General features: G+C 36.8%; 1 protein-coding gene across 9 annotated transcripts in view; it reads left to right on the plus strand.

Annotated features, from left to right (window-relative positions):
- CDC42BPA (CDC42 binding protein kinase alpha) overlaps positions 1 to 16,820 on the plus strand; it is a 162,012-nt gene that overhangs the window by 92,350 nt on the left and 52,842 nt on the right. For 8 of the 9 annotated variants that reach the window (XM_066993616.1, XM_066993625.1, XM_066993617.1 and 5 more), the window contains exons 13-16: positions 3,957 to 4,090; positions 5,671 to 5,913; positions 6,164 to 6,274; positions 12,413 to 12,660. In XM_066993616.1, the coding sequence (XP_066849717.1) occupies positions 3,957 to 4,090; positions 5,671 to 5,913; positions 6,164 to 6,274; positions 12,413 to 12,660 (736 nt within the window). The remainder of the gene's footprint in view (positions 1 to 3,956; positions 4,091 to 5,670; positions 5,914 to 6,163; positions 6,275 to 12,412; positions 12,661 to 16,820) is intronic. The other variant, XM_066993621.1, reaches the window with a different exon arrangement.

Here is a 16,820-nt window from a genome sequence, read left to right on the forward strand (position 1 = left end):
ATAGTTGGACAGCTTCTCTGGCATGATGTAGCAGTTTTGCATTGTACCATAAGCCACGTTCATGTCCAAAAAATAATGCTTAAGTAGCTCAGGGAGGATCTCACTAGTCTGAGTAATGTCCTGTTGGTGCTATGTCAGAACAAAGGTTTTTGTGAAGCTGATCTCCAGCCAAATGTCCTTCCAGTTGTTGCTGTAACGAGGAAAGGCAAGACACGATCAGAAATCTCTGTTCTGCAACAACCCTCAGCTCTGTTTTTGGTTCAATGGGACCAGTGAAAACCAGCATTCATTAGAACAGTTTTTTCGTAGGACCATGCATTTATAGAAATGCAACAAGGACAGCTTTAACTTATATTTTCCTCTTGACTTACGGAGCTGCAGCTCAGATTTTAGTTCATTCTTGCAGATATTACTCTCTTTCTCTGGTATTGAAAAAAAAAATTAAAAAGGTGTGGAACGTTCTCCAACACAACTGATATCCATTTCTATTCATAAAAGAATTCAGTGTCTGGTAAAGGCAGCTAATATTGAGAATATTAATTGATATTATTTTCCCTTAAGTACCATTAAGAATTTTCTGTTTCATGCCACATACGTACTGATATATTTATTCCTACAAACAACATACGCTTTTGGTTTTTGGGTTGGAAGTGAAGAATGTGATCAAATAAGGAAGACGTACAGTCATGTAATTCACCTAGTCACCACATAACTTCCCCAGTATATATTTGAATGCCTTGCCAGGTCCAGACATTAAAGGCACTAAGTAGAAGGCACTCATTTGTGCCTTGAGTTGTAGCTAATCCAAGTTAATTTCATAAAATTGGGTAGAGAGAATGTTGTGTTTTACTTGATCTTATGGTTGGTGTGTGTGGTGTATTTTTTTTATTTTTTATTTTTTTAAGAAATAGATTTTAAAACTAAGTTATTGACATAAGACAGGCACAAACCAGATGATGGTCATGTCTGAGTGCACCCAGATTTAGGGGAGCTAGTTTCCAGTTTACTGGATGACCTTTAAAATATCTGTATATCCAAGTCTAGAACTGATGAACTTTAAGAAGGTTCAGTTCAGGTGCAGAGCTGAACTTTATGCTTTTGGCTCATCTCTTGGGCAATTAAATGTAATAACTTCCTACAGTGAGTGTTTGCATATATTAGCTAAAATGTGAGCAACAACTAGAATGATTAGAAGGAAAACTACCGTTTACTACTCATATGTTACAACCAGCTTTTATACTCTAACCTGTTTTGCTGCCTCTTCTGGAACTGTAAGTGTAAACACCCATTTAAAAAGGTAATAAAAATGAACGTAAAATTGTGTCAAATTAAAGAGTGTAACCAGTGGAACCTTAGAAAAATACGATTTTTTTTTTGTCTGCCTATTTTTTCGGGTAATGACAAGCTAGCATATGCTTTCACTTTTTGAGGTCAAAGTTGTAATTTTTGTTCTGTAAGTTACATAGGAGAAAACTTTGAGGAATCTTTAACATTGCCAAATATGTAAAAGGCAGGAACAGAAGAAGAAAACAGAGCTATGGAACAAAGTAGTTCATGCACAGAGGAGAGATTTATCTTGGATCAGCAGAGCCATATATAAACTTTCTTTTTGCTGGTGACTTCGGAGTAGCCTATGTAAGGCAGCCAGTTAATAATTTATGTCTTTGAGCTACATCTCTTATTTAAATGCATTCCTTTAAATTTTTAAACAAGAGTTAATGAATTAGAACGGTACTGAATATTTGTATGAGTACAAGGTAATGGTATTCTTTTGCTTATAAAATTCTTGTGTTTCAGAAATTACAGTTCCTCGAAATGTATTTTTTTTTAATTTGATTTCCCTGAGAGTCAGTCTCTTAGGGTTGCATTTATGAAAAGGTTGTAAAAGGCTCTTATCAAGAGTATGGATGGGTCCTTGTTCTGTGGATAAATACATATGGTCTGAAGTCCTGCCACAACTATGAAATATGAAGACATTTCGCCTTTGATTTCAGAAATCAGAATTAACCCACCTTCACATATATCTTGCTTTAAATACATGTTTTTAAGTGACAAGCTAGAAGGAAAACACTATCTAGAAATTTTCAGTTTTCTGTTATATTTTATGGATGCCAGCTTTTTATATTATAGCATTTGAGAGTATTAATATGACATTATTTAGCTGTGTCATAGAACTGTACTTTCATTGTATAAATGACAGTAAGAAAATGGATGTAGTAGTTTTCCTGTACTTATAATAGTAAAGTAGATCACATAAACACAAGTGGTTTTCATACTAGAAGTAAGTAAAATCTTCTGAAGTTAATTTTAAGTGTATCAATAGGAGAATGTTTCCCAGCTCTCTCTTGCATTGGTTACTTCTGCTGATCCTTTCTGGGGGAGTTTATGGGGAGGAGGAAACTCTTTATAGTTATGATACACTGTAAGGAAAGATACATTAAGTATCACGATATCGTTAAGTATCGTTGGCCCAGCCAGCACAGGTTCACAAAAGGCAGGTCGTGCTTGTCCAACCTTGTCTCCTTTTATCACCGTGTGACCAGACTAGATGAGGGAAGGGCTGTTGATGTCTACTTAGACTTCAGCAAAGCCTTTGACACGGTCTCCCACAGTCTTCTCCTGGGGAAACTGGCTGCCTGTGGCCTGGACAGGTACACTGTTCTCTGGGTAAATAACTGGCTGGAGGGCTGTGCCCAGCGGGTAGTGGTTAATGGAGTTAAGTCCAGCTGGCATCCTGTTACAAGTGGTGTCCCCCAGGGGTCGGTACTGGGGCCTATCTTGTTTAATATCTTGTTAATATCTTTATTGATGACCTGGATGTGGGGATTGAGTGTACCCTCAGTAAGTTTGAAGATGACACCAAATTGGGAGGTAGTGTCGATCTACCTGAGGGTAGGGTGGCCCTTCAGAGGGATCTGGATAGCCTGGACTGCTGGGCTGAGGCAAATGGGATGAGGTTTAACAAGCCTAAGTGCCGGGTCCTGCACTTTGGCCACAATAACCCCATGCAACGCTATAGGCTTGGGGAGAGTGGTTAGAAGACTGTGAAGAGGAAAGGGACCTGGGAGTGTTGATCAGTGCTCGGCTGAACATGAGCCGGCAGTGTACCCAGGTGGTCAAGAAGGCCAATGGCATCCTGGCCCCCTGTACTTGGCTCTGGTGAGGCCGCACCTCGAGTGCTGTATTCAGCTTTGGGCCCCTCACTACAAGAAGGACATCGAGGCCCTGAAGCGTGTCCAGAGAGGGGCTATGAAGCTGGTGAAGGGCCTGGAGCACAAGTCCTGTGAGGAGCAGCTGAGTGCACTGGGGGGTGCCTGAAGGGAGATTGTGATGAGTAGAGGGTTGGCCTCTTCTCTCAGATAACTAATGATAGGACTCGAGGAAATGGCCACAAGTTGCGCCAGGGAGATTTAGATTAGATAGCAGAATCAAACGTTTTCTCTCAAAGAGTGGTCAGGCGCTGGAGTGGCCTGCCCAGGGAGTTGGTGGAGTTACCATTCCTCGCGGTGTTCAAGAAGCGCCTGGAAAAGGTGCTACGAGATAAGATTTAGTAGTTCAGTGGGTAGTATTGGTGATAGGAGGACAGTTGGACTAGATGATCTTGTAGGTCCTTTCCAGCCTTGTGTTTCTATGATTCTATGGTGTGCACAAGTCAAATGTATAGGACATGTTATGGCGTGCAGTACAGAATTATGTGTAGGGTGTGATTATTACAATGTGAAAAGACAAGCTGTCATTTTCTACGTTGTGTTGCATCAAGCTGTGACCTATCTTCTGTTAAAAGCAAATATGGTAGTTGAAACCACCTAATCCCTATTATAAAGCCAGGTAAGAATTGCATTAGTTTGTGTTAATTTGAAACCAAAATAAATACTGAAGAGGCTTCAAACAGCTAGAGTATGCTATTCTAGAATAACTTTCCCTTAACATATTTAGAAATATGCTGCTTTTTCTAGATTCTGATCAGCTAGAACAGCAACTTGAAGAGGCCAGCACTGCAAGGCGGGAGTTGGATGATGCTTCCAGACAAATAAAGGCTTTTGAGAAACAAGTCAGAACACTGAAGCAAGAGAGGGAAGATCTTAATAAGGTAAAAGTGTTTTGTCAGTGACTATTCTAAATCCTAAAGACTATTTTTACTTTTTAATTTTGCTTAAAATAACCTTTGAGTGTAAAATTAATGAGTAGGTAACAAATGTTTAATGTGACCTACTTTGCTTTCTGACTTTTTTTAAGACAAGGACAGTATTTAAAGCATTGTATGTAGGATTGCTGGGTGGTCCTAAGTGAGTAATTCCAGATAGTAAACTACTCTATGATCCAAATTGCAGAATGGTTGCAAAGAAGGTTTTATAGTCTCAGATTAAGATGATAATTAGAGTGATTAGAAGATGGAGAAGAGAAGAACTATTTCAGACAACTATTTTAATCTGAAATAAGGGTGAGACTGTAGCAGGGAAAAAATGTTCAGAATTTACTGTTAGGGATGTGGCATGGAAATGTTCCAAGAAGAGAGATGTGAAAAATTACCCAAATATGAAGACTGAAAAATTATTTTTCTGATTTTAGTTTTCTCTATCTCCCTAATTCCTCATTTTCTTATTTAATAACATACTGACTTCTGTGGCTACTTTGCCGTCATGATTAAATCAATTTGAAAATACAATTCGGTGCAAAATACATCAGTTTGCTTCTCATCGTGATTTGTATTAGCACAGTATTGTAGAGTCCACGTTCAATGTTTACCTGCCATCTGTATTTAACACTTTTTCTTTTAACTCATAAGGTTTCTAAAACCTTGAGAACTGCCAGTTTATCTAAGAAGGACTATCTCTATTCTAAAACAACCCGTAGTGATTTGGACATCTTTAAAAAACCTCAGGAAATGCTTTTAAATTTGTATAATGTCAACAGTGCCAAATATTAATTCTTCCTGCCACTTTATCCTTAGACTTACTTTTCCATGCTTCTTTGTTCTTCTCTAATTTGGCTGAACATCATTAAACCATATTAACTGTTGTGATCTTTCATTCATAGTGTAATAAAACAGATCTAAGACAACAGCAAGCTTTGTGAAGGTTTTTCACTCTAGGGGTATCACAGCACTGGCTGTGTTTTTATGTGGGTTCTTGTAAAAGAATAATTATCATATATTATTGTTAAACACAGTGTTTTGTTGCCTGAAACATTCTGTAAAATTTATATTATGGTATAGTGTGTGGAAATGATTGTTGCCATGGGTAGGTCAGTTTTTAGAAGCTTTTAAAGTAGAAATTTTCATAGACCAGAGTTCTCCATTTAGTTAATGCAGAAGCCTTTTTTAAAAATTGAGATGAATGCTATTATTTTTATTAATTTACGTAGTTCATGAAAAACTATGCCAATGACATTTTTTAAGATAGCAAGGTATTTTTATGTTTTAATGTGAGTGCTTGAAAGCCTTTGTATTGAAAAGCAAATTCACACTTTATGCAGTTTAACTGACTTCAGCAGTAAAACCTGGCCTCTTACCGTATTTATAGAAGCATACAATCTGTATTGTAGATGCATTTATCAGAAGAAATGAGTGTGTAGTTTCTGTTCGCTCTGGAGAAGGTTTTAGATGCACATCCAGAGAATTGGCCTTGCAGCTTTCTAGGTTTATTACTTAATTCTTTTTTTAAACTGTAGGAACTGGCAGAGTCTAGTGACAGATTAAAATCCCAAGCCAAAGAGTTGAAAGATGCACACAGCCAGCGGAAATTGGCAATGCAGGAGTTCTCAGAGATGAACGAGCGGCTGACAGACTTGCACTCTCAAAAACAAAAGCTTGCCCGCCAGCTCCGAGATAAGGAGGAAGAAATGGAAGTGGTGATGCAAAAAGTAGAAAGTTTAAGGCAAGAGTTACGCAGAACAGAGAGACTTAAAAAAGAAGTAAGTAGTGAGAAGACTGTTTAGAATCTATGAAATTGTAGTTTTATGTAAGGTTTTCCAAAAAATGTATTTTTTGAATGTTATCTGTAAATCTTTACGTCTTTGTTATTTCAAACAGTACCAATTTTATTTTCTAAGAATTTGAAGTGTCCAGGTTAGTGCTGAAAATTTGTCTTTCTTATTGAAAATCATCAATAGGTTTTGATAAAATGTAAGAATTCTGCCTATTAAAAATTATGTATTTTTGTAGCTGGAAGTCCAAGCTGAAGCTGCAGCTGCTGAAGCATCCAAAGACAGGAAATTGCGAGAGAAGAGTGAGCAGTACTCTAAAGAGTTGGAAAGTGAAGTAGAAGGGCTAAAGGTTAGTGTGTTCAGATATTAGCACCTGCAGACTTGCTAGTCAACTGGTACTGGATCTGTTTGATTGTTTTCAGTTGTAAAACAAAAAGATATTGTTTGACACTCCAGTTGATGCTGAATACTAATGCTAGCATGAATCACATTGTTGTCAGGAAAATGAATATTTGCCTATTGCAGTTTTCAGACCAGTGTGTTCACAGCCAACTGAAGTATTCCTCAATACTTGATTTTTTACCAAATTGCTTCCATTATTACTTTGTTTACCTGGTAAAAGCATTTTTAGTGGAGGGTAGCTGACTATTTGAAGATAAACTTGCAGCCTGTGTGGGTTTCTGTATAGGTGTTTTATGTACTGTATTGTAAATGAAAAGAAAGATGGGTTTCTCCACAGTAGGACTCAACTGATGTAACTATAAAGGAAAAGTTTTAGTGTATTTAGTGTTGTATTTATTTTGATTAGATTGTTCACACATGGTTTTGTGTTTTCAGAAACAGAAATTTAAGTAAGCCAAGAATATTAACCGTTATTTTATTCTATGCCTTAGCTTTGTGTATGGTGCTCCAAAGAACACAAAAACCTCATTCTCAAAAATGGAATGAGGTTTTTTGGTTTCTCCTTACAGACTTTTGTTCATTTACAGCAAAATGCTGTTCCCAGTGTTTTGTCCAGTAGGATAATTCTAAACATTTTGTGCAAAATGTCAGGTTAGGTCTATTCTGGTCTTAATTCACATGAATAACAGTTTTGTCGTTAGAATTTTCTGGGATATTTGTCAACATCAAGTCACTACACAGAAGTTTTTTTGTTTTGGTTTGTTTTTTCTTTAACACACATTCTTTTATTTTGCCTTCCTTCCTTAAATGAAAATAAAGAAATTCATTCCTCATGAAATCTGGATTTATAAAGCTTCCGAGGCTGTGAATTCAGATTCTTATCTGAAAATTAAGACGTTTGTTCTGCTTTCATGAATCTTCACCATCAGCAAAGAGTTTGTATAACGTTTTAGGAGGCGAGAGGAATTTATTGGAGATTTACTGAGATTAAATGGTAAGCTGATTAATAACAACAAGTCAGCTTTATCAGAATAGGCAAGTGGAATTGTAGCTTTCTTACTAACATTTCACAATACAGTGTGTATGCTTTGGGTCATGGAAAGTTGTGATGTGGCATTTTCCATTCACTAAAAGCTCTGTACAGCTTTTAGTTAGGAGGCTATAATAGAGGAAAGGTTAGTATTTAAAAACAAAGAGAAAAGGAAAGTGTCTATAAATGAGAACAGAAAAGCCCATAAATGATGGCAGGTTAAATGTACAGGAATTTGACAATTAAAGAAGGATGGTGTAGAGAATACTTTGCAAAGGATGCTCAGACTGATTGTGGGAAGTCCTTTAAATCAAAAGCAGGAAGCCACCTTAGAAAACTCAAGGAGCTGCTTTCTGGCAGGAATGAAAGAAGTAATCTCTGAGTTGATAGGGCTGTGGAGAAATGTTCAACAAAATTTTCGCTTGTCAGACTTCACTGCTGAAACAGTGGAGATTGTCACAGAGAGTGCGCTCTTTGTAGCAAGTATGTCAGAAGAGCTGAGTTAGTCTGAGGATGATGTGCAGGAAGCATTAGAGCTGGCAGGTGAATAAGATATGAGGTCACCAGGAGCAGGGGCCTCACCTAACTTGGATGAGAAATGGCAGAACTGCTAGCCAAGATGTACACCTTTTCACAGGAATTCTCAGAACAGAGAAGATTCCCACGTATTAATGCTGGAGCCATTTTTATCAATGTCTTCATCATTATCCAAGAGAAGGACATGTGAAGTGAAATCTTGGAGTTCATGAATGGTACAGGGCTCTTTAAAGCAGGCAAACACCACAGAGATAACAAGAGAATCCAGAAGGATCTCAAGAAAATTACTGTGTAAAAGGGTGTCAGAGGAGCTTCATTGTAGCTAAAATGTATGGTTATTAGTGGAAGAATAATCTAACCTTGTCATACGCACTACTGATTTGGGACTGACAGATACAACTCAAGAAGGAGCTCTTGGAGTCATTCCTGGCAGCTTTCTGGAGTCATTGGCTCAGTGTGCAGCAGTAGCAGAAGAAGACAAAAAAAAAAATAATAAGGGATGTCATCAGGAAAGTTCCTGACAAAAATCTGAGAATTATTTGCTGCTGTGTAAAACTTAACCGCACGTGCATGATCTGTGCTATGCATAGTTTAGTCTCTTTTCAAGAAGGATGTAGTGAACTTAGAGAAGTCACAAAGATGGGCGACTAAAATGATCAAATGAGAGGCACCTGCCTCTAAAGTAGTATCAAAAAAGGATGTGACACTAAATTTGGACAGGAGGAAGCTGAGAAGAAATTATGTTTAAGATTTATGAAATCATGAAGGTGGTGGATAGGGTGGATGGCAATGGCTGTTTGTGAAATCCTACAGTACTATGAGTGGGGGCACTTGATAAACAGGACATGGATTTTAAATAGTACTTCTCTTCACAATGGGGATTGAACTTGTGGGCCTTGTTGCCACAAGAGGCTGTGGTTGTGACAGTATAGGCAGATTCATAAAGAGATTATTCAAACTGATGAACACCAGGACCCCTGAGACTATGCAGAGAGGTACCCTCTAATATCTTTAGTCCAACAGCTGTTGTATAACAAGGGGAATGCACCTCATAAGAAGGCACACTTGTTTGCTGTCCTGAAATAGCCACTGCTTTAGGGAAAATACTGGTGTGACCGAGTAAGGCATTTCTTCACAGTGAACTCTAACTGGATATAGGAGTGGTAAGAGTAGTGAAAGCATGAATAAGCTAAGAAGTTATAGAACCAGAGAATCATTCAGGTTGGAAAAGACCTCTTAAGATCATCTGGTCCAATCTTTAACCTAGCACTGCCAAGTCCACCATTAAACCATGTCACTAAGCACTACATCTACACATTTTTTGAAGACTTCCAGGGATGGTGACTCAACTACTTCCCTGGGCAGCCTGTTCCAATACTTCAGAATCCTTTCAGTGAAGAAGTATTTTCTAATATCCAATCTAAACCTCCCCTGGTGCAGTTTAAGGCCATTTCTGCTTGTTTTACCACTTAGTGCTGGGGAGAAGAGACCAATCCCTACCTTGCTGTAGCCTCCTTTAAGGAGGTTAAGGTAATTGTAGTGTGTGATAAGTTAATGACTTCAGACAACATGTTGGAGGAGGAAAGCAAAAGAAGCCAGTTACCATTTGTAATAAATCACTGTTTCTAATAAAGCTTGCATTAACATTGAAAAACAGAGCAATATATAACAATAGAAGAGGAGGACCTTGATTTTCATCAGATATAATAATGTAATACGTATAAATCTACAAATAACACCTACAAATATAATATCTACAAATCTCTGTCCTTCGCCTGTGGATGGACATGTTTATTAATATTTTTTATGGCATTTCATAGATGTAGTAGTAGATCTTATACTCCCTGTTTACTTCAGTAAACTTAGTTATAAACCTTTGGTTATATACTCATACAGCCCAAATTCTGCCCAGATCACAGTGCTTTATGTTTCTTTTCTGCTGGCTGTAGCCCTTCAGAGGCCTACACTAGGTATAGATTCAACAATGCAGATGGAGGTTTGGATTGCGTAGACGTAAGTTGCAGTCCTTTAATGCAAGAAATACCACCAACACATTATCTTCTTTCTGTTATGAGATATTATAAGTATGTTCATACGCTAGAATTTCAAAATAAGCATACTCCTTCAGGCTGTTTCCAGACTGAAGAGGACTAATTACACATATAGCAAAGGTGTGTTAGGAAAGTCTGTTTTGGGCTGACTGGATGATTTTGGTGGTAAATTATATGGCTGCATTATTGCAGTATTTAATGATTACTCTTCTTTATTCTACAAATGCAAAACTTGATATCTGTTATGTTGCAATTACAGTATCTGTAGTATGTGATATACCTGTCAATTCATATAGTAATACTTACAATACTGCTGTCAGTTTGGACTATTCAACTTCATAACTGTCTAATGAAAGAGCTGCTGTTTGGGGCTTTTTTTTTTGTTTGTGTGTCGATGAGAGAGGGAGAGAGACGAATTCCTGCACTGAGCTCTGGCATCTATCTATCTATGTGCCATGAGATTCATTATGGAATCATAGAATCACTCATGTTGGAAAAGACCTCTAATATCATCTAGTCCAACCTTTACCCTAGTGCTGATAAGTTGGCCTCGGCCCACTGGTCCAGTGTATCCTGATTCCTCTGCAGAGCCCTCCTGCCCTTGAGCAGATTGACACTCGCTCCTAACTTGGTGTCATCTGCAAATTTTTTTTTTTGCACTCATCCAGATCATTGATAAAGATATTGAAGACAAACTGGCCCCAGTACTGAGCTCTGGGGCTCACTTGTGACCGAATTCCAACTGGATTTAACTCCATTTACCACAATTTGGGCCTGGCTACTCAGCCAGTTTTAATCCAACGAAGTGTATACCCATCCAAGCTTTGAGCAGCCAGCTTCTTCAGGAGAATGCTGTGAGAAATTGTCTCAGTTGCACCATATGTTCACATATAACAGGCATGAATGAAAACATATATTTGGAATTTGTGCTTACTAAAGTTCAAAACATGTTTTCTGTTTATTATTCTAGTTCTGTAAGCCACTGTACAATACCATCCAGCTCTCTCTTCTACTGCAGCACTGCAGCATCTGTTTTATGATCTTAATGGTATCTTTCAGTTGTGAAATAAAACATGAAAAAAACATTAAAATCATGGTGTTGCAAAGAAGTTTTTCACATGATCCACTGCAGTATATGTGTAGGCAATTCATCATGTTGGGCGGTAATGAACAAGTTAAGTAATTAACTACCTGTGCATGAAGGGAAATTCTTCCTTTCCCCCTTCCCTCCCAAAACAATCTCTACTTAGTATGGCACTTTTTCCCTCTGATCTACAGTTCTGCATCCTAACAGCAGGATTTTACTCCTTTTTTTTTTTGGTGTGTGAGATAGAGTTACAGAAAACGATGAGATAGCAGCATGTATCTGGCTTGTACATTTAGGGGGTTTTACACTGTAATGCTGACATGAACAGCAAGGCTCAGTTTTCTCACAGAATACATCATGGTAGTAACTCAGATCATCAGAATGTTCTACAGTGACATTTAGCTCTTAAAGCCTGTTCATACATGAGCTAAAGAAACTATGCAAAACCTTGGTTATCTATGGTAAAAATAGAGATATTAAGAAAATATCTTAGATCTGTTAGATCCTCCTAAAGGTGCGTTGCCCTAAGGAAGTAGGTTTTTCAGTTATCTGTACTTTTTTGAAGCACAGTCTTTTTATTAAGTAATTTTCTTTACTTACTTAGACTACCTTTAATTCCATATTAAAAATAGGAAGAAAAATCTAACCAGGTTATTCATGTATTTACATTAAAACCTATTTCCATACTTGGCTTTCAGTGCAGGTATCATGCTGCTGTCTCAGTTGGAGCCTGATTTTGATCATCATTTTTGTTTTGGCAGGACATTGTCTTTAGTGAGTGCAGCATTTGATGCAGCTATGCAGCTGTAGCTGTGAAAAGTAATTACTCTTGCTGTTTAAAGCTTGTTTTTCCTATTAATCCACTATGATGATGTAAGTGGTCAGTTTAAGTAAAATAGGTCAGTTTTTCCTCACTGATGGTATCCATATAATCTTTCTGTAACTAGAATTTAGCCTTAAGTTTAGCTTCTGCTTGCCTTTATATAGTTTTTCCACAAATTATTTGAGCTTTGAAGTATATTGACTGTATATCATAGTCCAAAGTCATGCTGTCAACTGTATGAGTGGGAGCGTGAAAGTCTTTTAATTCTCTGGTCATTTTCTGACTGCATGTAAGGGGAGTCAGAATGCAGCATGAGGTGTTTAAAATGATGATCAATTTTTCAATATTGTGAAAACTATCACTGCATTTAAATCACAAAATGATAAAAGTACAATTCAGATTTGTGATTAACAAATTTTCAGAAAAAAAATTAGATTTATGTTTTTACCTGAAGTCTGTAATCTGATGTTTTCTAAACATAGACTTAAGAATATTGAGTTGCTGCTGAACATCGCTTTCAGCATTCTGGAATGCTAACTTGGAGCTGTTTGTTTTAGCAAAAACAGGTTGGTCGCTCACCTGCTGTAAGCTATATAGAATACCAGCAAGAGATCACTAAATTAAAGGCAGACCTGGAAAAGAAAAGTGTTTTCTATGAAGAAGAACTATCTAAACGTGAAATAATGCATGCTAATGAGATAAAAAGTCTGAAGAAAGAATTACGGGATGCAGAGAGCCAGCAGCTTGCCCTCAAGAAGGAGATCATGATTTTGAAAGACAAGTTAGAGAAAACCAGAAGAGAAAAGTGAGTATTTTATGGAACTTATCTTTAAGCTGAATATGTATTTTTAAGACTCATGGTATGTTTCCAGACACACTGTGAATTCATTAATTGTAGTGCAGACAGGTGGATTTTGGCTGAGCAAATGCCGCAATTGAAAGTAAAGTCACCTTTACAAACAAAAATAATTAAAAAAATCCACAACCCTGTATTGAAACAGTTATTTTTGCACCAGAATTCTGGCAGTGTTTGATGGTTCCCAGGTATGTAGCTTTAGCTGCAGAATAGCAGCTCAGTGTAAATTGACCTCTGATATTTATGTTGCAATTTAAAATATTTTCTTGACGTTTTTTCCTGTTTCCTCTTTTCTTCCTTTGATGCAAAGCTAATGTGTTAGAAATCAACTATTGCTTACATTTCTGCCAGCACAGGAACAGTCAGTTAATGTGGACTATGGCTAATCCACGCTGGGTTCTATCCAGCGTTAACATCAGTCATCAGACTACTGTAGGCATAAGCCGCTTCATCTCTTTTGACACGGTAATTTGTCAGTGAATTGCTTTTTTGTCTCCCATGGTGAAACCCATAACTAGCCTTGACAATGTTTCTTGAGGCATTCATCAATAAAAATGAGTTTTTCCATTGGACAGTGTAGTATTGAAGATAGTAATAGTCATAGCTTGAATGTGTTCATCAATTTCATTCATAAAAATTCAGAGTGTTTTATAGATAAAAAAGTGGATGCTTCTTTTTGCTGCTGCAGTAAGATGGGATATTAGAAAAATCACGAATGAGAGGTTCCTACCGAAAGCTTAGCCAATATATATTGCCATATATACATATAAATGTAAATATATATATATATATTGCCAAGCCTTGAATATAAGTAGTAAATAAAAGAGGTTTTCAAAAAAGCTTATGCAAATAGAGTTAGAAAACACTGTTTTTCTGGTAAACTGTTACCATTGGAAAGTAGACCATATATCCTAGAATGCAGTGCATGGGCTGTTTCTTCATGGAGTATAGCTGTTACTTGTAGACTGGAGATATTAATACAGCAGTTTCCTGCTTTGTTTTAGGTTGAGAGGTAAAACTTGCATCAGCAGCATGTTTTCTTTGTATCACAACTTAACCGTTTTGCTGACCTATGAGTTATAAATACACAGAAGGCTACGCTGTCTTGTAATAAATAAAGGTGATAGTATGATACTCTTTAATGACATGTCAGTTCATTAATGTCTCAAAAGGAGGAATAATCAAGAAAAAATCATTAGTACTTTCTTCAGGCTAAACTGTTCTTAAAGATCAAGCCTCCAAACTCCAACTGGTTCAAAAACTTCTTGAAGTTTTATCAGAACCATTCTTATGTACAGCTGCGGAGGTTATAACTAGATGTCCATCTAGTGAAATGACAGATGGCCTAACAATGCCAATCTGCTTCATTCTAGCTTTTCATAAACCTTCTTTCATCTAGCTTCTCTTTGTAAATAAAAAATGAACTGGATCAAAATCTGAAATGAATGCTGATGTAACCATGTATTTCAGATGTTGGTATAAGGAAAAATTGTAAAACATGAGCAGAGCACATAACCAGAATCTGACATTTGACTCTCAGTGGGAAGGGCTTAAGCATGATACCAAGTTGATTGTCCAAGTACATAATGAGTGATTAATGAAGGCTTGAAGAATTTGTCTTTGAAGTTGAAGCTGAAGAACTGTGTTCTGTGACACAGATAGGCAGAATCTCATTGCAAATATTAGGACTTCACGGAAACGCAAAAGTTCACTGTTCGAGGTATGCTACAGATTGATATCTGTAGTAGTTCTGGAATTTAGAAGGGAAGCTTGAATATTGAGTGGAAGAATTGCTACTTGATTCGTGTTTGGATTTTTTTTTCTCAGGAGAACACTGATGTTTTTTGTTTCCCCTTGCATGTATTCTTTTTAGCTCTTCTAACCAGAAAAACAAAGCTTTTTGTGAGTTTACCAATACAGAGGTGTTCAGTGTAAGTGTTGAAAAGGAAGCACCTGGAAGCTTTATGGTGAAATAAGTAGAATTATTTAAACCATAAGCTTGGAGTGGCCGTGGGGTCGAAGTGTATTTAGTAGTCTAAAAATAACCTTTAGTGCAGATTAAAAGGATATGGTTGTATTGCTTTACAAGGGATATAGCGTAGAGTAAATTACGTGTGTTATTCTAAGCAAGGGTCAAGAAGAGCTTGGTCAAAATCAATTCTCTGTGTGAACCTTTTTTAACTTACGTGCTGGTGATTTTTTTATTTAAAAAAAATGGAATTTTTGTTTGTTTCCTTCAACTTTAAGCTATTTGTTATTTCAACAACACGAGTGTTCAAGTGAGAGTAACTACCCCTTTGTACCCTTTGCTAAAATTCTGATAAAGTGCGTGCTACTAAAATTGGAAATGTAGGGACACAGCATCAGGCCAGTGATCTGCTGTACAACATTCCTTTTTTTAGAATTGCCATTATGAAATATTTTGGAAGAAGGTGCAGGAAACCTAAAGTGAAAAATAAATCACGTTTGCAGAATTTCTTTTTAGCCTGTCAATTAATGATACACTTATAAAGAAGAGAGTTTTATAAAACAAAGTTTTCTTTTTAAAATCTGTTATATGAAGAAGCCCTGAGGGCTGCTGTTTGTTTCAAGTCTGGTTTACTTGGTTTCAAAGCAGTAAGGTAAAATATTTCTCCACTTTGTACAGCTCGTTGTCCTGTAAAGAGCTGGAGTGACAAAGTGATGCCATAAAGCTGTATTTCACATTGTTTGCATGTGGTTTGTGATTTATTTATTTATTTTTTTTTACTAATAAAAAGAAATCTGTATCACGTATGATTTCTTAAACTTCAAGAGTGGTTACATAGCTAAATTTTAGATGAGAGAAAAAGCTTGATGGGAGAGGAGGATGCCCAGCTTCATAGCAAATGTGTTATTTTGATGTTCTTGGCTGTCCAAGGTATGCATATGTAGTCTGGCATAGTTCTGTGGTTTGCTTAGTTGATATTTTGGTATGAAAGATTATATCCACATTCTCATCTGTTTAAAATTTATCATCTTTGTGTATTATGCTGTAGCAATCTGACTTTCTGGATTAGTGACAATCAGCTGAATTAAGAATTCAAAATACAGAAAATTCCCAATATGTTGGGCTCCTTTCTGTAATCCACCATCATTTTTGACTGCTTTGAGCCTCAGAGCCGTAAAAGAACAAGTTGTATACAAATACAGAACAAAAAATGCTAAACAAAAACATAAATATGAAAAAGCTAAATAAAAGAACTAAAATTAATTAAAAATTAGTTTGGTCTGCTGTCTGAGAAATTAGTTTTGAATCTCTGCCTTGCAAAAAGAAGCAAGACTTGTTAATTCCCCTGACAGCCAATGCTTTAATCTTTTCCTGCCTTTTTCCTAGACTGCTCATCATATGCAGGGAATCTATTGATATAGAAAAGAAGTGGTGGTGAATTTCAAACTTAGTGTTTAAACAGTAATGATACTATTTTACTTTGCTAGGATGTGCTTATGTTTCAAAGGATGCCTAGCAACATAGGATTTCACCATGAGTCTAACATGTTGTACTGGATTTCAAAGAGTGGTTGAAGCACTAAATGAATTTCAAATTAGGAATAGGAAATTCAAACCAGAAGTTCTCTTAACTGGGTTCACTGTAACCACTGATGCCTCTCTGCATTTAAGGGTGTTCTTGCAGTTTGCCAGACTTGTGCTAGTTCTACATCTCAGGAAAATTGGTGAGGTTGTAATTTCTTTATTCCACAACATAAAATTCTGATTGCTTTTCTGGATAGAAAAGCAATTGCAATATTCAAGACAAAGTTTCCACTGGACTTTATTTTTACAGTGTTAACCTTTTTTTACTGAGCACTTTTTCAAACCTTTTAATGTTGGACAGGGATGTTTATTGGACGGATATTTTCTCTAGCCGTGGCATTTATAGTACAGTTCCATTAACCTACTGATGATTGTACTCATTATCAGTCACAGTGAATACAAGATGCTACAACGTCATCCTCCTGAAACTTCACAAATGTAGCAAGTCTCAAAAGAACGGATTTGAGATGGGAGTTACATGTCTACAACATTGCAGTACACCTCTTTAAGGAAACTACAGTGTTTTTTCGCCAAGCAGTTTTATTTAATTTTAGGTT

The sequence above is a fragment of the Anser cygnoides genome, chromosome 3 (assembly GCF_040182565.1).
Source record: "Anser cygnoides isolate HZ-2024a breed goose chromosome 3, Taihu_goose_T2T_genome, whole genome shotgun sequence".
Lineage (NCBI taxonomy): Eukaryota > Metazoa > Chordata > Aves > Anseriformes > Anatidae > Anser > Anser cygnoides.